The sequence below is a fragment of the Hypanus sabinus genome, chromosome 10 (assembly GCF_030144855.1).
Source record: "Hypanus sabinus isolate sHypSab1 chromosome 10, sHypSab1.hap1, whole genome shotgun sequence".
Classification (NCBI taxonomy): domain Eukaryota; kingdom Metazoa; phylum Chordata; class Chondrichthyes; order Myliobatiformes; family Dasyatidae; genus Hypanus; species Hypanus sabinus.
In genome coordinates, this window is record NC_082715.1 from 158,692,567 (window position 1) to 158,719,020 (window position 26,454).

The 26,454-nt window shown below is 73.6% G+C and overlaps 1 protein-coding gene and 1 pseudogene across 4 annotated transcripts in view; both read right to left on the reverse strand.

The window, feature by feature from the left end:
* The window catches only part of si:ch211-222n4.2 (uncharacterized protein LOC101885505 homolog), a 104,027-nt gene extending 78,191 nt beyond the window's left edge, over positions 1–25,836 (reverse strand). For 3 of the 4 annotated variants that reach the window (XM_059983324.1, XM_059983322.1, XM_059983321.1), the window contains exon 1: positions 25,597–25,836. In XM_059983324.1, the coding sequence (XP_059839307.1) occupies positions 25,597–25,830 (234 nt within the window). In that variant the 5' untranslated portion in view covers positions 25,831–25,836. The remainder of the gene's footprint in view (positions 1–25,596) is intronic. The other variant, XM_059983323.1, reaches the window with a different exon arrangement.
* The window catches only part of LOC132401275 (mitochondrial import inner membrane translocase subunit TIM14-like), a 499,620-nt pseudogene that overhangs the window by 95,925 nt on the left and 377,241 nt on the right, over positions 1–26,454 (reverse strand).

Consider the following 26,454-nt stretch of genomic DNA (forward strand, 5'->3'; position numbering starts at 1 on the left):
CCCCATCAGCACTAGACCCCACACATCCACCCCATCAGCACCAGTCCCCACATCCCCCTCCTACCCCCATCAGCACTAGACCCCACACATCCACCCCATCAGCACCAGTCCCCACATCCCCCTCCTACCCCCATCAGCACTAGACCCCACATATCCACCCCATCAGCACCAGTCCCCACATCCCCCTCCTACCCCCATCAGCACCAGTCCCCACATCCCCCTCCTACCCCCATCAGCACTAGACCCCACATATCCACCCCATCAGCACCAGTCCCCACATCCCCCTCCTACCCCCATCAGCACCAGTCCCCACATCCCCCTCCTACCCCCATCAGCACTAGACCCCACATATCCACCCCATCAGCACCAGTCCCCACATCCCCCTCCTACCCCCATCAGCACCAGTCCCCACATCCCCCTCCTACCCCCATCAGCACCAGTCCCCACATCCCCCTCCTACCCCCATCAGCACCAGTCCCCACATCCCCCTCCTACCCCCATCAGCACCAGTCCCCACATCCCCCTCCTACCCCCATCAGCACCAGTCCCCACATCCCCCTCCTACCCCCATCAGCACTAGACCCCACATATCCACCCCATCAGCACCAGTCCCCACATCCCCCTCCTACCCCCATCAGCACCAGTCCCCACATCCCCCTCCTACCCCCATCAGCACCAGTCCCCACATCCCCCTCCTACCCCCATCAGCACCAGTCCCCACATCCCCCTACGCTCATCAGTACCAGTCACCACATACCCCTCCCACCCCATCAGCACTAGACCCCACATAACCACCTCATCAGCACCAGTCCCCACATCCCCCTCCTACCTCCATCAGCACCAGTCACCACATACCCCTCCTACCCCCATCAGCACGTCCCCACATACCCACCCCGTTCCATCAGCTTCAGTCTCACACCTACTCCCTCCTACCCGTCAGCTTCAGTCTCACACATACCCCCTCCTACCCCCGTCAGCTTCAGTCTCACACATACCCCCTCCTACCCCCGTCAGCTTCAGTCTCACGCATACCCCCTCCTACCCCCGTCAGCACCAGTCCCCACGTACCCACCCCATTCCCCCTTCAAACCTCCTCTCCACCTTCCACCTTCCACAACATGCTCCCCTCCCCCACCCACTCTCTTCCAATATTCTTCGGAAGGCTGCAACTGATTCCTGAAACAATCCAACCTTGGACATTCTGCAGGACCTGCACATCACCGCAGAAGTTGGATGACCAGGAACGGACATTAGAGGCATAACAGGGCTTTAACATAGATCGGTTTGGAAATACTATACGTTTAAGGTGATTGAAGGAAAGTATATGGGGAATGTCAGAAGTAACTTTACTTTTGGAGTGGCAGAACGCTGTGCCAGGGGTGGGGGTATAGGCAGGGGCAATTAAGAAAGTATTCGACACAGTGGATAACAGAAACAATAGAAAAATGGATGGCATGGCTAGATTGATTGTGAGTGGGCACAACACCTCGGGCTGAAGGGTCTGTGACTAAGATTTATCCTCACTGGGGAAGTCAGCATGACTTTGCTTCTATGAAATTCTGTCTAACAAATTTGATGACATTTTTTGGGGAGGAAAGTATATTTAAGAGAATAATGTGACAGATGTTGCCCCTCGAGACTCAGGCTGGTAACGATTACGGTCTGTGGAATCTGGAACTGGCATGGTGATAGGAAGCAGAGGATGTTGGTGGCGGGCTGTGATATTTCACACCGATCAGTGCATGGACCTCTGCGTTTGTGATAAATGTGAACTACTGATGTGAATACAGGAACCATATTTAATAAGTCTGCAGCTGATTGGTGAGATTGTGAATAGTGAGGTGGATGGTCGGATGTTTCAATGTGCTAGTGATGAGCCGATTGTTGGCAATGGAATTTAATCCGACAAGTGCGAGAAAATGTTCTTTGAAAAACCAAACTCAGGCGTGCACCAGAAATAGTCGGGCACAAAAGAAACCAACCGATCTGAAGGACAACTTAACAGATCTCTGAAAGTGCAAACACGGTGGGTAAGGTGGACGAGGACACGTGGGGAATGTTTGCCTTCAGGGGATACTGTTACGATGCAGATCTGTTTCCGGATGGTATGGAGGGGAGAATGAGGGCAGTGATAGAGTGGCCAGAGTTTGAACTATGATCTGTGTGACAGGACTCCCTTCATTCACTTTCCGATAACCTCATTACTAATAACACATTTCCACCGATGGTTCCCGGACGGTGACTCGGCGCCGGCATCCCGCACCCTCACGAAGAGCACGGAGCTTTCACCGGGGACCTGGGACCGAGTCCGAATGGGAGGCTGGAGAGGCCGGAGCCCGGGCCCAGCAATCGGGTGTTGGTGTCCGGGACGTGGGGCTCCCCAGGGCCGGAGTGTTGACCTTGCCTGGAGCTGGGGTGGCTGGGGAGATGGGAGGACCCGGGCCAGAGTCCATAACCAGCTAATTGTTGGTCTGACACGGACCAGAGCAGGGCCCTAGGCTGTGGTAGAGACCGGGACGGGACGGGACCCCCGGGCTGTGGTAGAGACCGGGTTCGGACGGGACCCCGGGCTGTGGTAGAGACCGGGACGGGACCCCGGGCTGTGGTAGAGACCGGGCCGGGATGGGACCCCGGGCTGTGGTAGAGACCGGGCCGGGACGGGACCCCGGGCTGTGGTAGAGACCGGGCCGGGACGAGACCCCGGGCTGTGGTAGAGACCGGGACGGGACAGGACCCTGGGCTGTGGTAGAGACCGGGACGGGACGGGACCCCGGGCTGTGGTAGAGAACGGGCCAGGCCGGGACGGGACCCCGGGCTCTGATAGAGACCGGGCCGGGACGGGACCCCAGGCTGTGGTAGAGACCGGCCGGGCCGGGACGGGACACCGGGCTGTGGTAGAGGCCGGGCCGGGACGGGACCCCGGGCTGTGGTAGAGACCGGGCCGGGACGGGACCCCGGGCTGTGGTAGAGACCGGGCCGCGACGGGACCCCGGGCTCTGGTAGAGACCGGGCCGCGACGGGACCCCGGGCTCTGGTAGAGACCGGGCCGGGACGGGATCCCGGGCTGTGGTAGAGACCGGGCCGGGACGGGACCCCGGGCTGTGGTAGAGACCGGGCCGGGACGGGACAGGACCCCAGGCTGTGGTAGAGACCTGGCCGGGACGGCACACCGGGCTGTGGTAGAGACCGGGCCAGGCCGGGACGGGACCCCGGGCTGTGGTAGAGACCGGGCCGGGACGGGACCCCGGGCTGTGGTAGAGACCGGGACGGGACGGGACCCCGGGCTGTGGTAGAGACCGGGCCAGGCCGGGACGGGACCCCGGGCTGTGGTAGAGACCGGGCCGGGACGGGACCCCGGGCTGTGGTAGAGACCGGGCCGGGACGGGACCCCGGGCTGTGGTAGAGACCGGGCCAGGCCGGGACGGGACCCCGGGCCGGGACGGGACCCCGGGCTGTGGTAGAGACCGGGCCAGGCCGGGACGGGACCCCGGGCTGTGGTAGAGACCGGGCCGGGACGGGACCCCGGGCTGTGGTAGAGACCGGGCCGGGACGGGACCCCGGGCTGTGGTAGAGACCGGGCCAGGCCGGGACGGGACCCCGGGCTGTGGTAGAGACCGGGCCAGGCCGGGACGGGACCCCGGGCTGTGGTAGAGACCGGGCCGGGACGGGACCCCGGGCTGTGGTAGAGACCGGGCCGGGCCGGGACTGGACCCCGGGCTGTGGTAGAGACCGGGCCGGGACGGGACCCCGGGCTGTGGTAGAGACCAGGACGGGACACCGGGCTGTGGTAGAGACCAGGCCGGGACGGGACCCCGGGCTGTGGTGGAGACCGGGCCAGGCCGGGACGGGACCCCGGGCTGTGGTAGAGACCGGGTCAGGCCGGGACGGGACCCCGGGCTGTGGTAGAGACCGGGCCAGGCCGGGACGGGACCCCGGGCTGTGGTAGAAACCGGGCCAGGCCGGGACGGGACCCCGGGCTGTGGTAGAGACCGGGCCGGGACGGGACTCCGGGCTGTGGTAGAGACCGGGCCGGGACGGGACCCCGGGCTGTGGTAGAGACCGGGCCAGGCCGGGACGGGACCCCGGGCTGTGGTAGAGACCGGGCCGGGACGGGACCCCGGGCTGTGGTAGAGACCAGGACGGGACTCCGGGCTGTGGTAGAGACCGGGCCAGGCCGGGACAGGATCCCGGGCTGTGGTAGAGACCAGGCCGGGACGGGACCCCGGGCTGTGGTAGAGACCGGGCCGGGACGGGACCCCGGGCTGTGGTAGAGACCTAGCCGGGACGGGACCCCGGGCTGTGGTAGAGACCGGGCCGGGCCGGGACGGGACCCCGGGCTGTGGTAGAGACCGGGACGGGACGGGACCCCGGGCTGTGGTAGAGACCGGGCCGGGACGGGACCCCGGGCTGTGGTAGAGACCGGGCCAGGCCGGGACGGGACCCCGGGCTGTGGTAGAGACCGGGCCGGGACGGGACCCCGGGCTGTGGTAGAGACCGGGCCAGGCCGGGACGGGACCCCGGGCCGGGACGGGACCCCGGGCTGTGGTAGAGACCGGGCCAGGCCGGGACGGGACCCCGGGCTGTGGTAGAGACCGGGCCGGGACGGGACCCCGGGCTGTGGTAGAGACCGGGCCGGGACGGGACCCCGGGCTGTGGTAGAGACCGGGCCAGGCCGGGACCCCGGGCTGTGGTAGAGACCGGGCCAGGCCGGGACGGGACCCCGGGCTGTGGTAGAGACCGGGCCGGGACGGGACCCCGGGCTGTGGTAGAGACCAGGACGGGACTCCGGGCTGTGGTAGAGACCGGGCCAGGCCGGGACAGGATCCCGGGCTGTGGTAGAGACCAGGCCGGGACGGGACCCCGGGCTGTGGTAGAGACCGGGCCAGGCCGGGACGGGACCCCGGGCTGTGGTAGAGACCGGGCCGGGACGGGACCCCGGGCTGTGGTAGAGACCAGGACGGGACTCCGGGCTGTGGTAGAGACCGGGCCAGGCCGGGACAGGATCCCGGGCTGTGGTAGAGACCAGGCCGGGACGGGACCCCGGGCTGTGGTAGAGACCGGGTCAGGCCGGGACGGGACCCCGGGCTGTGGTAGAGACCGGGCCAGGCCGGGACGGGACCCCGGGCTGTGGTAGAGACCGGGCCAGGCCGGGACGGGACCCCGGGCTGTGGTAGAGACCGGGCCGGGACGGGAACCCGGGCTGTGGTAGAGACCGGGCCAGGCCGGGACGGGACCCCGGGCTGTGGTAGAGACCGGGCCGGGACGGGACCCCGGGCTGTGGTAGAGAACGGGCCGGGACGGAACCCCGGGCTGTGGTAGAGACCGGGCCAGGCCGGGACGGGACCCCGGGCTGTGGTAGAGACCGGGCCGGGACGGGACCCCGGGCTGTGGTAGAGACCAGGACGGGACTCCGGGCTGTGGTAGAGACCGGGCCAGGCCGGGACAATATCCCGGGCTGTGGTAGAGACCAGGCAGGGACGGGACCCCGGGCTGTGGTAGAGACCGGGCCAGGCCGGGACGGGACCCCGGGCTGTGGTAGAGACCGGGCCGGGACGGGACCCCGGGCTGTGGTAGAGACAGGGCCGGGACGGGACCCCGGGCTGTGGTAGAGACCGGGCCGGGACGGGACCCCGGGCTGTGGTAGAGACCGGGCCAGGCCGGGACGGGACCCCGGGCTGTGGTAGAGACCGGGCCGGGACCCCGGGCTGTGGTAGAGACCGGGCCGGGCCGGGACGGGACCCCGGGCTGTGGTAGAGACCGGGCCGGGACGGGACCCCGGGCTGTGGTAGAGACCGGGCCAGGCCGGGACGAGACCACGGGCTGTGGTAGTGACCGGGCCAGGCCGGGACGGGACCCCGGGCTGTGGTAGAGACTGGGCGGGACCCCAGGCTGTGGTAGAGACCGGGCCGGGCCGGGACGGGACCCCGGGCTGTGGTAGAGACCAGGCCGGGACGGGACCCCGGGCTGTGGTAGAGACCGGGCCGGGCCGGGACATGACCCCAGGCTGTGGTAGAGACCGGGCCGGGACGGGACCCGGGCTGTGGTAGAGACCGGGCCGGGCCGGGACGGGACCCCGGGCTGTGGAAGAGACCGGGCCGGGCCGGGACGGGACCCCGGGCTGTGGTAGAGACCGGGACAGGACGGGACCCCGGGCTGTGGTAGAGACCGGGCCGGGACGGGACCCCGGGCTGTGGTAGAGACCGGGCCGGGACCCCGGGCTGTGGTAGAGACCGGGCCGGGACGGGACCCCGGGCTGTGGTAGAGACTGGGCAGGGACGGGACCCCGGGCTGTGGTAGAGACCGGGCCAGGCCGGGACGAGACCACGGGCTGTGGTAGTGACCGGGCCAGGCCGGGACGGGACCCCGGGCTGTGGTAGAGACTGGGCGGGACCCCGGGCTGTGGTAGAGACCGGGCCGGGCCGGGACGGGACCCCGGGCTGTGGTAGAGACCGGGCCGGGACGGGACCCCGGGCTGTGGTAGAGACCGGGCCGGGCCGGGACAGGACCCCAGGCTGTGGTAGAGACCGGGCCGGGACGGGACCCGGGCTGTGGTAGAGACCGGGCCGGGCCGGGACGGGACCCCGGGCTGTGGAAGAGACCGGGCCGGGCCGGGACGGGACCCCGGGCTGTGGAAGAGACCGGGCCGGGCCGGGACGGGACCCCGGGCTGTGGTAGAGACCGGGCCGGGCCGGGACGGGACCCCGGGCTGTGGTAGAGACCGGGCCGGGCCGGGACGGGACCCCGGGCTGTGGTAGAGACCGGGCCGGGCCGGGACGGGACCCCGGGCTGTGGTAGTGACCGGGCCAGGCCGGGACGGGACCCCGGGCTGTGGTAGAGACCGGGCCAGGCCGGGACGGGACCCCGGGCTGTGGTAGAGACCGGGCCAGGCCGGGACGGGACCCCGGGCTGTGGTAGAGACCGGGCCGGGCCGGGACCCCCGGGCTGTGGTAGAGACCGGGCCGGGCCGGGACCCCCGGGCTGTGGTAGAGACCGGGCCGGGCCGGGACCCCCGGGCTGTGGTAGAGACCGGGCCGGGCCGGGACGGGACCCCGGGCAGTGGTAGAGACCGTGCCGGGACGGGACCCCGGGCTGTGGTAGAGACCGGGCCGGGACGGGACCCCGGGCTGTGGTAGAGACCGGGACGGGACGGGACCCCGGGCTGTGGTAGAGACCGGGACGGGACGGGACCCCGGGCTGTGGTAGAGACCGGGCCGGGACGGGACCCCGGGCTGTGGTAGAGACCGGGGCGGGACGGGACCCAGGGCTGTGGTAGAGACCGGACTGGGCCGGGACGGGACCCCGGGCTGTGGTAGAGACCGGGCCGGGACGGGACCCCGGGCTGTGGTAGAGACCGGGCCGGGACGGGACCCCGGGCTGTGGTAGAGACCGGGACAGGACCCCGGGCTGTGGTAGAGACCGGGCCGGGACGGGACGGGACCCCGGGATGTGGTAGAGACCGGACCGGGACGGGACCCCGGGCTCTGGTAGAGACCGGGACGGGACGGGACCCCGGGCGGTGGTAGAGACCGGGCCGGGACGGGACCCCGGGCTGTGGTAGAGACCGGGCCGGGCCCCCGGGCTGTGGTAGAGACCGGGACGGGACGGGACCCCGGGCGGTGGTAGAGACCGGGCCGGGACGGGACCCCGGGCTGTGGTAGAGACCGGGCCGGGACGGGACCCCGGGCTGTGGTAGAGGCCGGGCCGGGACGGGACCCCGGGCTGTGGTAGAGACCGGGCCGGGACGGGACCCCGGGCTGTGGTAGAGACCGGGCCGCGACGGGACCCCGGGCTCTGGTAGAGACCGGGCCGCGACGGGACCCCGGGCTCTGGTAGAGACCGGGCCGCGACGGGACCACTGGCTGTGGTAGAGACCGGGCCGGGACGGGACCCCGGGCTGTGGTAGAGACCGGGCCGGGACGGGACCCCGGGCTGTGGTAGAGACCGGGCCAGGACGGGACCCCGGGCTGTGGTAGAGACCGGGCCGGGACGGGACCCCGGGCTGTGGTAGAGACCGGGCCGGGCCGGGACCCCGGGCTGTGGAAGAGACCGGGCTGGGCCGGGACGGGACCCCGGGCTGTGGTAGAGACCGGGACGGGACCCCGGGCTGTGGTAGAGACCGGGCCGGGACGGGACCCCGGGCTGTGGTAGAGACCGGGCCGGGCCAGGACGGGACCCCGGGCTGTGGTAGAGACCGGGCCGGGACGGGACCCCGGGCTGTGGTAGAGACCGGGCCGCGACGGGACCCCGGGCTGTGGTAGAGACCGGGCCGCGACGGGACCACTGGCTGTGGTAGAGACCGGGCCGCGACGGGACCACTGGCTGTGGTAGAGACCGGGCCGCGACGGGACCCCGGGCTCTGGTAGAGACCGGGCCGGGACGGGACCCCGGGCTGTGGTAGAGACCGGGCCAGGACGGGACCCCGGGCTGTGGTAGAGACCGGGCCGGGACGGGACCCCGGGCTGTGGTAGAGACCGGGCCGGGCCGGGCCGGGACGGGACCCCGGGCTGTGGAAGAGACCGGGCTGGGCCGGGACGGGACCCCGGGCTGTGGTAGAGACCGGGCCGGGCCGGGACGGGACCCCGGGCTGTGGTAGAGACCGGGCTGGGCCGGGACGGGACCCCGGGCTGTGGTAGAGACCGGGACGGGACCCCGGGCTGTAGTAGAGACCGGGCCGGGACGGGACCCCGGGCTGTGGTAGAGACCGGGCCGGGCCAGGACGGGACCCCGGGCTGTGGTAGAGACCGGGCCAGGACGGGACCCCGGGCTGTGGTAGAGACCGGGCCGCGACGGGATCCCGGGCTGTGGTAGAGACCGGGCCGCGACGGGACCACTGGCTGTGGTAGAGACCGGGCCGCGACGGGACCACTGGCTGTGGTAGAGACCGGGCCGGGACGGGACCCCGGGCTGTGGTAGAGACCGGGACGGGACCCCGGGCTGTGGTAGTGACCGGGCCAGGCCGGGACGGGACCCCGGGCTGTGGTAGAGACCCGGGCCGGGCCGGGACCCCCGGGCTGTGGTAGAGACCGGGCCAGGCCGGGACGGGACCCCGGGCTGTGGTAGAGACCGGGCCGGGACGGGACACCGGGCTGTGGTAGAGACCGGGCCGGGACGGGACCCCGGGCTGTGGTAGAGACCGGGACGGGACGGGACCCCGGGCTGTGGTAGAGACCGGGCCAGGCCGGGACGGGACCCCGGGCTGTGGTAGAGACCGGGCCGGGACGGGACCCCGGGCTGTGGTAGAGACCGGGACGGGACGGGACCCCGGGCTGTGGTAGAGACCGGGCTGGGACGGGACCCCGGGCTGTGGTAGAGACCGGGTCAGGACGGGACCACGGACTGCGGTAGAGACCGGGACAGGACGGGACGGGACCCCGGGCTGTGGTAGAGACCGGGCCGGGCCGGGACGGGACCCCGGGCTGTGGTAGAGACCGGGCCGGGCCAGGACGGGACCCCGGGCTGTGGTAGAGACCGGGCCGGGCCGGGACGGGACCCCGGGCTGTGGTAGAGACCGGGCCGGGCCGGGACGGGACCCCGTGCTGTGGTAGAGACCGGGCCGGGCCGGGACGGGACCCCGGGCTGTGGTAGAGACCGGGCCGGGACCCCGGGCTGTGGTAGAGACCGGACCGGGCCGGGACGGGACCCCGGGCTGTGGTAGAGACCGGACATGGCCGGGACGGGACCCCGGGCTGTGGTAGAGACCAGGCCGGGACGGGACCCCGGGCTGTGGTAGAGACTGGGCCGGGACGGGACCCCGGCTGTGGTAGAGACCGGGCCAGGCCGGGACGGGACCCCGGGCTGTGGTAGAGACCGGGCCGGGCCGGGACGGGACCCCGGGCTGTGGTAGAGACCGGGCCGGGCCGGGACGGGACCCCGGGCTGTGGTAGAGACCGGGCCGGGCCGGGACGGGACCCCGGGCTGTGGTAGAGACCGGGCCGGGCCGGGACGGGACCCCGGGCTGTGGTAGAGACCGGGCCGGGACCCCGGGCTGTGGTAGAGACCGGACCGGGCCGGGACGGGACCCCGGGCTGTGGTAGAGACCGGACCGGGCCGGGACGGGACCCCGGGCTGTGGTAGAGACCAGGCCGGGACGGGACCCCGGGCTGTGGTAGAGACCGGGCCGGGACGGGACGGGACCCCGGGCTGTGGTAGAGACCGGGCCAGGCCGGGACGGGACCCCCGGGCTGTGGTAGAGACCGGACCGGGCCGGGACGGGACCCCGGGCTGTGGTAGAGACCGGACCGGGCCGGGACGGGACCCCGGGCTGTGGTAGAGACCGGGCCGGGACGGGACCCCGGGCTGTGGTAGAGACCGGACCGGGCCGGGACGGGACCCCGGGCTGTGGTAGAGACCGGGCCGGGACGGGACCCCGGGCTGTGGTAGAGACCAGGCCGGGACGGGACCCCGGGCTGTGGTAGAGACCGGGCCAGGCCGGGACGGGACCCCGGGCTGTGGTAGAGACCGGGCCGGGACGGGACCCCGGGCTGTGGTAGAGACCGGACCGGGCCGGGACGGGACCCCGGGCTGTGGTAGAGACCGGGCCGGGACGGGACCCCGGGCTGTGGTAGAGACCAGGCCGGGACGGGACCCCGGGCTGTGGCAGAGACCGGGCCAGGCCGGGACGGGACCCCGGGCTGTGGTAGAGACCGGGCCAGGCCGGGACGGGACCCCGGGCTGTGGTAGAGACCGGGCCGGGACGGGACCCCGGGCTGTGGTAGAGACCGGGCCAGGCCGGGACGGGACCCCGGGCTGTGGTAGAGACCGGGCCGGGACGGGACCCCGGCTGTGGTAGAGACCGGGCCAGGCCGGGACGGGACCCCGGGCTGTGGTAGAGACCGGGCCGGGACCCCGGGCTGTGGTAGAGACCGGGCCGGGCCGGGCCGGGACCCCGGGCTGTGGTAGAGACCGGGCCGGGCCGGGACGGGACCCCGGGCTGTGGTAGAGACCGGGCCGGGACGGGACCCCGGGCTGTGGTAGAGACCGGGCCGGGACCCCGGGCTGTGGTAGAGACCGGGCCGGGACGGGACCCCGGGCTGTGGTAGAGACCGGACCGGGCCGGGACGGGACCCCGGGCTGTGGTAGAGACCGGACCGGGCCGGGACGGGACCCCGGGCTGTGGTAGAGACCAGGCCGGGACGGGACCCCGGGCTGTGGTAGAGACCGGGCCAGGCCGGGACGGGACCCCCGGGCTGTGGTAGAGACCGGACCGGGACGGGACCCCGGGCTGTGGTAGAGACCGGGCCGGGACGGGACACCGGGCTGTGGTAGAGACCGGGCCGGGACGGGACACCGGGCTGTGGTAGAGACCGGGCCGGGACCCCGGGCTGTGGTAGAGACCGGGCCGGGACGGGACCCCGGGCTGTGGTAGAGACCGGGCCGGGACGGGACCCCGGGCTGTGGTAGAGACCGGGCCGGGCCAGGACGGGACCCCGGGCTGTGGTAGAGACCGGGCCGGGCCGGGACGGGACCCCGGGCTGTGGTAGAGACCGGGCCGGGCCAGGACGGGACCCCGGGCTGTGGTAGAGACCGGGCCGGGCCGGGACGGGACCCCGGGCTGTGGTAGAGACCGGGCCGGGCCGGGACGGGACCCCGGGCTGTGGTAGAGACCGGGCCGGGACCCCGGGCTGTGGTAGAGACCGGACCGGGCCGGGACGGGACCCCGGGCTGTGGTAGAGACCGGACATGGCCGGGACGGGACCCCGGGCTGTGGTAGAGACCAGGCCGGGACGGGACCCCGGGCTGTGGTAGAGACTGGGCCGGGACGGGACCCCGGCTGTGGTAGAGACCGGGCCAGGCCGGGACGGGACACCGGGCTGTGGTAGAGACCGGGCCGGGCCGGGACGGGACCCCGGGCTGTGGTAGAGACCGGGCCGGGCCGGGACGGGACCCCGGGCTGTGGTAGAGACCGGGCCGGGCCGGGACGGGACCCCGGGCTGTGGTAGAGACCGGGCCGGGCCGGGACGGGACCCCGGGCTGTGGTAGAGACCGGGCCGGGACCCCGGGCTGTGGTAGAGACCGGACCGGGCCGGGACGGGACCCCGGGCTGTGGTAGAGACCGGACCGGGCCGGGACGGGACCCCGGGCTGTGGTAGAGACCAGGCCGGGACGGGACCCCGGGCTGTGGTAGAGACCGGGCCGGGCCAGGACGGGACCCCGGGCTGTGGTAGAGACCGGGCCGGGCCGGGACGGGACCCCGGGCTGTGGTAGAGACCGGGCCGGGCCAGGACGGGACCCCGGGCTGTGGTAGAGACCGGGCCGGGCCGGGACGGGACCCCGGGCTGTGGTAGAGACCGGGCCGGGCCGGGACGGGACCCCGGGCTGTGGTAGAGACCGGGCCGGGACCCCGGGCTGTGGTAGAGACCGGACCGGGCCGGGACGGGACCCCGGGCTGTGGTAGAGACCGGACATGGCCGGGACGGGACCCCGGGCTGTGGTAGAGACCAGGCCGGGACGGGACCCCGGGCTGTGGTAGAGACTGGGCCGGGACGGGACCCCGGCTGTGGTAGAGACCGGGCCAGGCCGGGACGGGACCCCGGGCTGTGGTAGAGACCGGGCCGGGCCGGGACGGGACCCCGGGCTGTGGTAGAGACCGGGCCGGGCCGGGACGGGACCCCGGGCTGTGGTAGAGACCGGGCCGGGCCGGGACGGGACCCCGGGCTGTGGTAGAGACCGGGCCGGGCCGGGACGGGACCCCGGGCTGTGGTAGAGACCGGGCCGGGACCCCGGGCTGTGGTAGAGACCGGACCGGGCCGGGACGGGACCCCGGGCTGTGGTAGAGACCGGACCGGGCCGGGACGGGACCCCGGGCTGTGGTAGAGACCAGGCCGGGACGGGACCCCGGGCTGTGGTAGAGACCGGGCCGGGCCGGGACGGGACCCCGGGCTGTGGTAGAGACCGGGCCGGGCCGGGACGGGACCCCGGGCTGTGGTAGAGACCGGGCCGGGACCCCGGGCTGTGGTAGAGACCGGACCGGGCCGGGACGGGACCCCGGGCTGTGGTAGAGACCGGACCGGGCCGGGACGGGACCCCGGGCTGTGGTAGAGACCAGGCCGGGACGGGACCCCGGGCTGTGGTAGAGACCGGGCCGGGACGGGACGGGACCCCGGGCTGTGGTAGAGACCGGGCCAGGCCGGGACGGGACCCCCGGGCTGTGGTAGAGACCGGACCGGGCCGGGACGGGACCCCGGGCTGTGGTAGAGACCGGGCCGGGACGGGACCCCGGGCTGTGGTAGAGACCGGACCGGGCCAGGACAGGACCCCGGGCTGTGGTAGAGACCGGGCCGGGACGGGACCCCGGGCTGTGGTAGAGACCAGGCCGGGACGGGACCCCGGGCTGTGGTAGAGACCGGGCCAGGCCGGGACGGGACCCCGGGCTGTGGTAGAGACCGGGCCGGGACGGGACCCCGGGCTGTGGTAGAGACCGGACCGGGCCGGGACGGGACCCCGGGCTGTGGTAGAGACCGGGCCAGGCCGGGACGGGACCCCGGGCTGTGGTAGAGACCGGGCCAGGCCGGGACGGGACCCCGGGCTGTGGTAGAGACCGGGCCGGGACGGGACCCCGGGCTGTGGTAGAGACCGGGCCGGGACGGGACCCCGGGCTGTGGTAGAGACCGGGCCGGGACGGGACCCCGGGCTGTGGTAGAGACCGGACCGGGACGGGACCCCGGGCTGTGGTAGAGCCCGGACCGGGCCGGGACGGGACCCCGGGCTGTGGTAGAGACAGGGCCGGGACGGGACCCCGGGCTGTGGTAGAGACCGGGCCGGGACGGGACCCCGGGCTGTGGTAGAGACCAGGCCGGGACGGGACCCCGGGCTGTGGTAGAGACCGGGCCGGACCGGGACGGGACCCCGGGCTGTGGTAGAGACCGGGCCGGGCCGGGACCCCGGGCTGTGGTAGAGACCGGGCCGGGACGGGACCCCGGGCTGTGGTAGAGACCGGGCCGGGACGGGACCCCGGGCTGTGGTAGAGACCGGGCCGGGACGGGACCCCGGGCTGTGGTAGAGACCGGGACGGGACGGGACCCCGGGCTGTGGTAGAGACCGGGCCAGGCCGGGACGGGACCCCGGGCTGTGGTAGAGAGCGGGCCAGGCCGGGACGGGACCCCGGGCTGTGGTAGAGACCGGGCCAGGCCGGGACGGGACCCCGGGCTGTGTTAGAGACCGGGCCAGGCCGGGACGGGACCCCGGGCTGTGTTAGAGACCGGGCCAGGCCGGGACGGGACCCCGGGCTGTGGTAGAGACCGGGCCGGGACGGGACCCCGGGCTGTGGTAGAGACCGGGACGGGACGGGACCCCGGGCTGTGGTAGAGACCGGGCCGGGACGGGACCCCGGGCTGTGGTAGAGACCGGGTCAGGACGGGACCACGGACTGCGGTAGAGACCGGGACGGGACGGGACCCCGGGCTGTGGTAGAGACCGGGTCAGGACGGGACCCCGGGCTGTGGTAGAGACCGGGCCGGGACGGGACCCCGGACTGTGGTAGAGACCGGGCCGGGACGGGACCCCGGACTGTGGTAGAGACCGGGCCGGGCCGGGACGGGACCCCGGGCTGTGGTAGAGACCGGGCCGGGACGGGACCCCGGGCTGTGGTAGAGACCGGGCCGGGACGGGACCCCGGGCTGTGGTAGAGACCAGGCCGGGACGGGACCCCGGGCTGTGGTAGAGACCGGGCCGGACCGGGACGGGACCCCGGGCTGTGGTAGAGACCGGGCCGGGCCGGGACCCCGGGCTGTGGTAGAGACCGGGCCGGGACGGGACCCCGGGCTGTGGTAGAGACCGGGCCGGGACGGGACCCCGGGCTGTGGTAGAGACCGGGACGGGACGGGACCCCGGGCTGTGGTAGAGACCGGGCCAGGCCGGGACGGGACCCCGGGCTGTGGTAGAGACCGGGCCGGGACGGGACCCCGGGCTGTGGTAGAGACCGGGACGGGACGGGACCCCGGGCTGTGGTAGAGACCGGGCTGGGACGGGACCCCGGGCTGTGGTAGAGACCGGGTCAGGACGGGACCACGGACTGCGGTAGAGACCGGGACAGGACGGGACCCCGGGCTGTGGTAGAGACCGGGTCAGGACGGGACCCCGGGCTGTGGTAGAGACCGGGCCGGGACGGGACCCCGGACTGTGGTAGAGACCGGGCCGGGACGGGACCCCGGACTGTGGTAGAGACCGGGCCGGGCCGGGACGGGACCCCGGGCTGTGGTAGAGACCGGGCCGGGACCCCGGGCTGTGGTAGAGACCGGGCCAGGCCGGGACGGGAACCCGGGCTGTGGTAGAGACCGGGCCGGGACGGGACCCCGGGCTGTGGTAGAGACCGGACCGGGCCGGGACGGGACCCCGGCTGTGGTAGAGACCGGGCCGGGACGGGACCCCGGGCTGTGGTAGAGACCGGACCGGGCCGGGACGGGACCCCGGCTGTGGTAGAGACCGGGCCGGGACGGGACCCCGGGCTGTGGTAGAGACCGGGCCAGGCCGGGACGGGACCCCCGGGCTGTGGTAGAGACCGGGCCAGGCCGGGACGGGACCCCCGGGCTGTGGTAGAGACCGGACCGGGACGGGACCCCGGGCTGTGGTAGAGACCGGGCCGGGACGGGACACCGGGCTGTGGTAGAGACCGGGCCGGGACGGGACACCGGGCTGTGGTAGAGACCGGGCCGGGACCCCGGGCTGTGGTAGAGACCGGGCCGGGACGGGACCCCGGGCTGTGGTAGAGACCGGGCCGGGACGGGACCCCGGGCTGTGGTAGAGACCGGGCCGGGCCAGGACGGGACCCCGGGCTGTGGTAGAGACCGGGCCGGGCCGGGACGGGACCCCGGGCTGTGGTAGAGACCGGGCCGGGCCAGGACGGGACCCCGGGCTGTGGTAGAGACCGGGCCGGGCCGGGACGGGACCCCGGGCTGTGGTAGAGACCGGGCCGGGCCGGGACGGGACCCCGGGCTGTGGTAGAGACCGGGCCGGGACCCCGGGCTGTGGTAGAGACCGGACCGGGCCGGGACGGGACCCCGGGCTGTGGTAGAGACCGGACATGGCCGGGACGGGACCCCGGGCTGTGGTAGAGACCAGGCCGGGACGGGACCCCGGGCTGTGGTAGAGACTGGGCCGGGACGGGACCCCGGGCTGTGGTAGAGACCGGGCCGGGACCCCGGGCTGTGGTAGAGACCGGGCCGGGCCGGGACGGGGCCCCGGGCTGTGGTAGAGACCGGGCCGGGCCGGGACGGGACCCCGGGCTGTGGTAGAGACCGGGCCGGGACCCCGGGCTGTGGTAGAGACCGGACCGGGCCGGGACGGGACCCCGGGCTGTGGTAGAGACCGGACCGGGCCGGGACGGGACCCCGGGCTGTGGTAGAGACCAGGCCGGGACGGGACCCCGGGCTGTGGTAGAGACCGGGCCGGGCCGGGACGGGACCCCGGGCTGTGGTAGAGACCGGGCCGGGCCGGGACGGGACCCCGGGCTGTGGTAGAGACCGGGCCGGGACCCCGGGCTGTGGTAGAGACCGGACCGGGCCGGGACGGGACCCCGGGCTGTGGTAGAGACCGGACCGGGCCGGGACGGGACCCCGGGCTGTGGTAGAGACCAGGCCGGGACGGGACCCCGGGCTGTGGTAGAGACCGGGCCGGGACGGGACGGGACCCCGGGCTGTGGTAGAGACCGGGCCAGGCCGGGACGGGACCCCCGGGCTGTGGTAGAGACCGGACCGGGCCGGGACGGGACCCCGGGCTGTGGTAGAGACCGGGCCGGGACGGGACCCCGGGCTGTGGTAGAGACCGGACCGGGCCGGGACCCCGGGCTGTGGTAGAGACCGGGCCGGGACGGGACCCCGGGCTGTGGTAGAGACCGGGACGGGACGGGACCCCGGGCTGTGGTAGAGACCGGGCCAGGCCGGGACGGGACCCCGGGCTGTGGTAGAGACCGGGCCGGGACGGGACCCCGGGCTGTGGTAGAGACCGGGACGGGACGGGACCCCGGGCTGTGGTAGAGACCGGGCTGGGACGGGACCCCGGGCTGTGGTAGAGACCGGGTCAGGACGGGACCACGGACTGCGGTAGAGACCGGGACAGGACGGGACCCCGGGCTGTGGTAGAGACCGGGTCAGGACGGGACCCCGGGCTGTGGTAGAGACCGGGCCGGGACGGGACCCCGGACTGTGGTAGAGACCGGGCCGGGACGGGACCCCGGACTGTGGTAGAGACCGGGCCGGGCCGGGACGGGACCCCGGGCTGTGGTAGAGACCGGGCCGGGACCCCGGGCTGTGGTAGAGACCGGGCCAGGCCGGGACGGGACCCCGGGCTGTGGTAGAGACCGGGCCGGGACGGGACCCCGGGCTGTGGTAGAGACCGGACCGGGCCGGGACGGGACCCCGGCTGTGGTAGAGACCGGGCCGGGACGGGACCCCGGGCTGTGGTAGAGACCGGACCGGGCCGGGACGGGACCCCGGCTGTGGTAGAGACCGGGCCGGGACGGGACCCCGGGCTGTGGTAGAGACCGGGCCAGGCCGGGACGGGACCCCCGGGCTGTGGTAGAGACCGGGCCAGGCCGGGACGGGACCCCCGGGCTGTGGTAGAGACCGGACCGGGACGGGACCCCGGGCTGTGGTAGAGACCGGGCCGGGACGGGACACCGGGCTGTGGTAGAGACCGGGCCGGGACGGGACACCGGGCTGTGGTAGAGACCGGGCCGGGACCCCGGGCTGTGGTAGAGACCGGGCCGGGACGGGACCCCGGGCTGTGGTAGAGACCGGGCCGGGACGGGACCCCGGGCTGTGGTAGAGACCGGGCCGGGCCAGGACGGGACCCCGGGCTGTGGTAGAGACCGGGCCGGGCCGGGACGGGACCCCGGGCTGTGGTAGAGACCGGGCCGGGCCAGGACGGGACCCCGGGCTGTGGTAGAGACCGGGCCGGGCCGGGACGGGACCCCGGGCTGTGGTAGAGACCGGGCCGGGCCGGGACGGGACCCCGGGCTGTGGTAGAGACCGGGCCGGGACCCCGGGCTGTGGTAGAGACCGGACCGGGCCGGGACGGGACCCCGGGCTGTGGTAGAGACCGGACATGGCCGGGACGGGACCCCGGGCTGTGGTAGAGACCAGGCCGGGACGGGACCCCGGGCTGTGGTAGAGACTGGGCCGGGACGGGACCCCGGGCTGTGGTAGAGACCGGGCCGGGACCCCGGGCTGTGGTAGAGACCGGGCCGGGCCGGGACGGGGCCCCGGGCTGTGGTAGAGACCGGGCCGGGCCGGGACGGGACCCCGGGCTGTGGTAGAGACCGGGCCGGGACCCCGGGCTGTGGTAGAGACCGGACCGGGCCGGGACGGGAACCCGGGCTGTGGTAGAGACCGGACCGGGCCGGGACGGGACCCCGGGCTGTGGTAGAGACCAGGCCGGGACGGGACCCCGGGCTGTGGTAGAGACCGGGCCGGGCCGGGACGGGACCCCGGGCTGTGGTAGAGACCAGGCCGGGCCGGGACGGGACCCCGGGCTGTGGTAGAGACCGGGCCGGGACCCCGGGCTGTGGTAGAGACCGGACCGGGCCGGGACGGGACCCCGGGCTGTGGTAGAGACCGGACCGGGCCGGGACGGGACCCCGGGCTGTGGTAGAGACCAGGCCGGGACGGGACCCCGGGCTGTGGTAGAGACCGGGCCGGGACGGGACGGGACCCCGGGCTGTGGTAGAGACCGGGCCAGGCCGGGACGGGACCCCCGGGCTGTGGTAGAGACCGGACCGGGCCGGGACGGGACCCCGGGCTGTGGTAGAGACCGGGCCGGGACGGGACCCCGGGCTGTGGTAGAGACCGGACCGGGCCGGGACGGGACCCCGGGCTGTGGTAGAGACCGGGCCGGGACGGGACCCTGGGCTGTGGTAGAGACCAGGCCGGGACGGGACCCCGGGCTGTGGTAGAGACCGGGCCAGGCCGGGACGGGACCCCGGGCTGTGGTAGAGACCGGGCCGGGACGGGACCCCGGGCTGTGGTAGAGACCGGACCGGGCCGGGACGGGACCCCGGGCTGTGGTAGAGACCGGGCCAGGCCGGGACGGGACCCCGGGCTGTGGTAGAGACCGGGCCAGGCCGGGACGGGACCCCGGGCTGTGGTAGAGACCGGGCCGGGACGGGACCCCGGGCTGTGGTAGAGACCGGGCCGGGACGGGACCCCGGGCTGTGGTAGAGACCGGGCCGGGACGGGACCCCGGGCTGTGGTAGAGACCGGACCGGGACGGGACCCCGGGCTGTGGTAGAGCCCGGACCGGGCCGGGACGGGACCCCGGGCTGTGGTAGAGACCGGGCCGGGACGGGACCCCGGGCTGTGGTAGAGACCGGGCCGGGACGGGACCCCGGGCTGTGGTAGAGACCGGGCCGGGACGGGACCCCGGGCTGTGGTAGAGACCGGGCCGGACCGGGACGGGACCCCGGGCTGTGGTAGAGACCGGGCCGGGCCTGGACCCCGGGCTGTGGTAGAGACCGGGCCGGGACGGGATCCCGGGCTGTGGTAGAGACCGGGCCGGGACGGGACCCCGGGCTGTGGTAGAGACCGGGCCGGGACGGGACCCCGGGCTGTGGTAGAGACCGGGACGGGACGGGACCCCGGGCTGTGGTAGAGACCGGGCCAGGCCGGGACGGGACCCCGGGCTGTGGTAGAGACCGGGCCAGGCCGGGACGGGACCCCGGGCTGTGGTAGAGACCGGGCCAGGCCGGGACGGGACCCCGGGCTGTGTTAGAGACCGGGCCAGGCCGGGACGGGACCCCGGGCTGTGTTAGAGACCGGGCCAGGCCGGGACGGGACCCCGGGCTGTGGTAGAGACCGGGCCGGGACGGGACCCCGGGCTGTGGTAGAGACCGGGACGGGACGGGACCCCGGGCTGTGGTAGAGACCGGGCCGGGACGGGACCCCGGGCTGTGGTAGAGACCGGGTCAGGACGGGACCACGGACTGCGGTAGAGACCGGGACGGGACGGGACCCCGGGCTGTGGTAGAGACCGGGTCAGGACGGGACCCCGGGCTGTGGTAGAGACCGGGCCGGGACGGGACCCCGGACTGTGGTAGAGACCGGGCCGGGACGGGACCCCGGACTGTGGTAGAGACCGGGCCGGGCCGGGACGGGACCCCGGGCTGTGGTAGAGACCGGGCCGGGACGGGACCCCGGGCTGTGGTAGAGACCGGGCCGGGACGGGACCCCGGGCTGTGGTAGAGACCAGGCCGGGACGGGACCCCGGGCTGTGGTAGAGACCGGGCCGGACCGGGACGGGACCCCGGGCTGTGGTAGAGACCGGGCCGGGCCGGGACCCCGGGCTGTGGTAGAGACCGGGCCGGGACGGGACCCCGGGCTGTGGTAGAGACCGGGCCGGGACGGGACCCCGGGCTGTGGTAGAGACCGGGCCGGGACGGGACCCCGGGCTGTGGTAGAGACCGGGACGGGACGGGACCCCGGGCTGTGGTAGAGACCGGGCCAGGCCGGGACGGGACCCCGGGCTGTGGTAGAGACCGGGCCGGGACGGGACCCCGGGCTGTGGTAGAGACCGGGACGGGACGGGACCCCGGGCTGTGGTAGAGACCGGGCTGGGACGGGACCCCGGGCTGTGGTAGAGACCGGGTCAGGACGGGACCACGGACTGCGGTAGAGACCGGGACAGGACGGGACCCCGGGCTGTGGTAGAGACCGGGTCAGGACGGGACCCCGGGCTGTGGTAGGGACCGGGCCAGGCCGGGACGGGACCCCGGGCTGTGGTAGAGACCAGGCCGGGACGGGACCCCGGGCTGTGGTAGAGACCGGGCCAGGACGGGACCCCCTGGCTGTGGTAGAGACCAGGCCGGGACGGGACCCCCTGGCTGTGGTAGAGACCGGGCCGGGACGGGACCCCCTGGCTGTGGTAGAGACCAGGCCGGGACGGGACCCCCTGGCTGTGGTAGAGACCGGGCCGGGACGGGACCCCCTGGCTGTGGTAGAGACCGGGCCGGGACGGGACCCCGGGCTGTGGTAGAGACCGGGCCGGGACGGGACCCCGGACTGTGGTAGAGACCGGGCCGGGACGGGACCCCGGACTGTGGTAGAGACCGGGCCGGGCCGGGACGGGACCCCGGGCTGTGGTAGAGACCGGGCCGGGACCCCGGGCTGTGGTAGAGACCGGGCCAGGCCGGGACGGGACCCCGGGCTGTGGTAGAGACCGGGCCGGGACGGGACCCCGGGCTGTGGTAGAGACCGGACCGGGCCGGGACGGGACCCCGGCTGTGGTAGAGACCGGGCCGGGACGGGACCCCGGGCTGTGGTAGAGACCGGACCGGGCCGGGACGGGACCCCGGGCTCTGGTAGAGACCGGGCCGCGACGGGACCCCGGGCTCTGGTAGAGACCGGGCCGGGACGGGACCCCGGGCTGTGGTAGAGACCGGGCCAGGACGGGACCCCGGGCTGTGGTAGAGACCGGGCCGGGCCGGGACGGGACACCGGGCTGTGGTAGAGACCGGGCCGGGCCGGGACGGGACACCGGGCTGTGGTAGAGACCGGGCCAGGCCGGGACGGGACCCCGGGCTGTGGTAGAGACCGGGCCGGGACGGGACCCCGGGCTGTGGTAGAGACCGGACCAGGCCGGGACGGGACCCCGGGCTGTGGTAGAGACCGGGCCGGGACGGGACCCCGGGCTGTGGTAGAGACCGGGCCGGGACGGGACCCCGGGCTGTGGTAGAGACCGGGCCGGGACGGGACCCCGGGCTGTGGTAGAGACCGGGACGGGACCCCGGGCTGTGGTAGAGACCGGGCCGGGCCAGGACGGGACCCCGGGCTGTGGTAGAGGCCAGGCCGGGACGGGACCCCGGGCTGTGGTAGAGACCAGGCCGGGACGGGACCCCGGGCTGTGGTAGAGACCGGGCCGGGACGGGACCCCGGGCTGTGGTAGAGACCGGGCCGGGACGGGACCCCGGGCTGTGGTAGAGACCGGGCCGGGCCGGGACGGGACACCGGGCTGTGGTAGAGACCGGGCCGGGCCGGGACGGGACCCCGGGCTGTGGTAGAGACCGGGCCGGGACGGGACACCGGGCTCTGATAGAGACCGGGACGGGACCCCGGGCTGTGGTAGAGACCGGGCCGGGACGGGACCCCGGGCTGTGGTAGAGACCGGGCCGGGACGGGACCCCGGGCTCTGATAGAGACCGGGCCGGGACGGGACCCCGGGCTGTGGTAGAGACCGGGCCGGGACGGGACCCCGGGCTGTGGTAGAGACCGGGCCGGGACGGGACCCCGGGCTGTGGTAGAGACCGGGCCGGGACGGGACCCCGGGCTGTGGTAGAGACCGGGCCGGGACGGGACCCCGGGCTGTGGTAGAGACCGGACCGGGCCAGGACGGGACCCCGGGCTGTGGTAGGGACCGGGCCAGGACGGGACCCCGGGCTGTGGTAGAGACCGGGCCAGGACGGGACCCCGGGCTGTGGTAGAGACCGGGACGGGACCCCGGGCTGTGGTAGAGACCGGGCCGGGACGGGACCCCGGGCTGTGGTAGAGACCGGGCCGGGACGGGACCACGGGCTGTGGTAGAGACCGGGACGGGACCCCGGGCTGTGGTAGAGACCGGGACGGGACCCCGGGCTGTGGTAGAGACCGGGCCGGGACGGGACCCCGGGCTGTGGTAGAGACCGGGCCGGGACGGGACCCCGGGCTGTGGTAGAGACCGGGACGGGACGGGACCCCGGGCTGTGGTAGAGACCGGGACGGGACCCCGGGCTGTGGTAGAGACCGGGCCGGGACGGGACCCCGGGCTGTGGTAGAGACCGGGCCGGGACGGGACCCCGGGCTGTGGTAGAGAACAGGCCGGGCCGGGACGGGACCCCGGGCTGTGGTAGAGACCGGGCCGGGACGGGACCCCGGGCTGTGGTAGAGACCGGGCCGGGACGGGACCCCGGGCTGTGGTAGAGACCGGGCCGGGCCGGGACGGGACCCCGGGCTGTGGTAGAGACCAGGCCGGGACGGGACCCCGGGCTGTGGTAGAGACCGGGCCGGGACGGGACCCCGGGCTGTGGTAGAGACCGGGCCGGGACGGGACCCCGGGCTGTGGTAGAGAACGGGCCAGGCCGGGACGGGACCCCGGGCTGTGGTAGAGACCGGGCCGGGACGGGACCCCGGGCTGTGGTAGAGACCGGGCCGGGACGGGACCCCGGGCTGTGGTAGAGACCGGGCCGGGCCGGGACGGGACCCCGGGCTGTGGTAGAGACCGGGCCGGGACGGGACCCCGGGCTGTGGTAGAGACCGGGCCGGGACGGGACCCCGGGCTGTGGTAGAGACCGGGCCGGGCCGGGACGGGACCCCGGGCTGTGGTAGAGACCGGGCCGGGACGGGACCCCGGGCTGTGGTAGAGACCGGGCCGGGACCCCGGGCTGTGGTAGAGACCGGGCCGGGCCGTGCCGGGACGGGACCCCGGGCTGTGGTAGAGACCGGGCCGGGACGGGACCCCCGGGCTGTGGTAGAGACCGGACCGGGCCGGGACGGGACCCCGGGCTGTGGTAGAGACCAGGCCAGGACGGGACCCCGGGCTGTGGTAGAGACCGGGCCGGGACGGGACGGGACCCCGGGCTGTGGTAGAGACCGGGCCAGGCCGGGACGGGACCCCGGGCTGTGGTAGAGACCGGGCCAGGCCGGGACGGGACCCCGGGCTGTGGTAGAGACCGGGCCAGGCCGGGACGGGACCCCGGGCTGTGGTAGAGACCGGAGCAGGCCGGGACGGGACCCCGGGCTGTGGTAGAGACCGGGCCAGGCCGGGACGGGACCCCGGGCTGTGGTAGAGACCGGACCAGGCCGGGACGGGACCCCGGGCTGTGGTAGAGACCGGACCAGGCCGGGACGGGACCCCGGGCTGTGGTAGAGACCGGACCAGGCCGGGACGGGACCCCGGGCTGTGGTAGAGACCAGGCCGGGACGGGACCCCGGGCTGTGGTAGAGACCGGGCCAGGACGGGACCCCGGGCTGTGGTAGGGACCGGGCCGGGACGGGACCCCGGGCTGTGGTAGAGACCGGGACGGGACGGGACCCCGGGCTGTGGTAGAGAACGGACCGGGCCGGGACGGGACCCCGGGCTGTGGTAGAGACCGGGCCGGGACAGGACCGCAGGCTGTGGTAGAGACCGGGCCAGGACGGGACCCCGGGCTGTGGTAGAGACCGGGCCGGGACGGGACCCCGGGCTGTGGTAGAGACCGGGCCGGGACGGGACCCCGGGCTGTGGTAGAGACCGGGCCGGGACGGGACCCCGGGCTGTGGTAGGGACCGGGCCGGGACGGGACCCCGGGCTGTGGTAGAGACCAGGCCGGGACGGGACCCCGGGCTGTGGTAGAGACCAGGCCGGGACGGGACCCCGGGCTGTGGTAGAGACCGGACCAGGCCGGGACGGGACCCCGGGCTGTGGTAGGGACCGGGCCGGGACGGGACCCCGGGCTGTGGTAGAGACCAGGCCGGGACGGGACCCCGGGCTGTGGTAGAGACCGGGCCGGGACGGGACCCCGGGCTGTGGTAGAGACCGGGCCAGGCCGGGACGGGACCCCGGGCTGTGGTAGAGACCGGGCCAGGCCGGGACGGGACCCCGGGCTGTGGTAGAGACCGGGCCAGGCCGGGACGGGACCCCGGGCTGTGGTAGAGACCGGGCCGGGACGGGACCCCGGGCTGTGGTAGGGACCGGGCCGGGCCGGGCCGGGACCCCGGGCTGTGGTAGAGACCGGGCCAGGCCGGGACGGGACCCCGGGCTGTGGTAGAGACCGGACCGGGACGGGACCCCGGGCTGTGGTAGAGACCGGGCCGGGACGGGACCCCGGACTGTGGTAGAGACCGGGCCGGGACGGGACCCCCTGGCTGTGGTAGAGACCAGGCCGGGACGGGACCCCGGGCTGTGGTAGAGACCAGGCCGGGACGGGACCCCGGGCTGTGGTAGAGACCAGGCCGGGACGGGACCCCGGGCTGTGGTAGGGACCGGGCCGGGACGGGACCCCGGGCTGTGGTAGAGACCAGGCCAGGACGGGACCCCGGGCTGTGGTAGAGACCGGGCCGGGACAGGATCCCGGGCTGTGGTAGAGACCAGGCCGGGACGGGACCCCGGGCTGTGGTAGAGACCGGACCAGGCCAGGACGGGACCCCGGGCTGTGGTAGAGACCGGACCAGGCCGGGACGGGACCCCGGGCTGTGGTAGAGACCAGGCCGGGACGGGACCCCGGGCTGTGGTAGAGGCCAGGCCGGGACGGGACCCCGGGCTGTGGTAGAGGCCAGGCCGGGACGGGACCCCGGGCTGTGGTAGAGACCGGGCCGGGACGGGACCCCCTGGCTGTGGTAGAGACTGGGCCAGGACGGGACCCCGGGCTGTGGTAGAGACCGGGCCGGGCCGGGACGGGACCCCGGGCTGTGGTAGAGACCGGGCCAGGACGGGACCCCGGGCTGTGGTAGAGACCGGGCCGGGACGGGACCCCGGGCTGTGGTAGAGACCGGGCCGGGACGGGACCCCGGGCTGTGGTAGAGACCAGGCCAGGACGGGACCCCGGGCTGTGGTAGAGACCGGGCCGGGCCGGGACGGGACCCCGGGCTGTGGTAGAGACCGGGCCGGGACGGGACCCCGGGCTGTGGTAGAGACCAGGCCGGGACGGGACCCACTCACCAGCGGTCTGCTGCAGAACGCCGGGCGCCGACTGAGCCGCTGCCTTGTCCGTTGCCAGGACGACCACTGTTGCCAACGCGCAGCCGCAGAGGGTACGTGTGGCGGCTCCGCCCCCTCCCGCTCTGCGGCGCTGGCTCGGGCCGGGCAGTGCTGCCACCTGCCGTCCACCACTTGTCCTGCACCCGGGCTGAAATCGTTCATTTCTTCCAGATTTACCTGCTCCATTTCCGACATTTCCCTTCCAGTTCTCCATCTCTCTATCTCTGGAGACAGCTTATCCACCGATGTCTGTTTTCACCTCGTCCCACCCCGTTACTTGTAAAAACGCCATCCCCTTAATTCAATTCCTCTATCACATCTGCTCTCAGGATGAGGCTTTTCATTCTGGAAGAAAGGTGTCCTCCTTTTCCAAAGAAAGGGGCTTCACTTCCTCCACCATCAACGCTGCCCTCACACCGCATTTCACGGATATCTGCTCTTATCACATCCTCCTGCCCTGGGATAGGGTTCCTCTTGTCCTCATCTACCCTCACCAGCCTCCGCGTCCAGCATATAATACTCCGAAACTTCTACCACCTCCAACTGGATCCCACCACCAAATACATCTTTCCCAGAACTGATCCCTGAGGCACACTACTGGTAACCGACCTCCGTACAGAATATGACCCGTCTACAACCATTCTTTGCCTTCTGTGGACAAGTCAGCTCTGAATCCACAAAGCAATGTTCCCTTGGATCCCATGCCTCCTTACTTTCTCAATAAGCCTTACATGCTTATTATCAAATGCCTTGCTGAAATACATATACACTACATCTTCTGCTCTACCTTCATCCATGTGTTCAGTCACAACCTCAAAA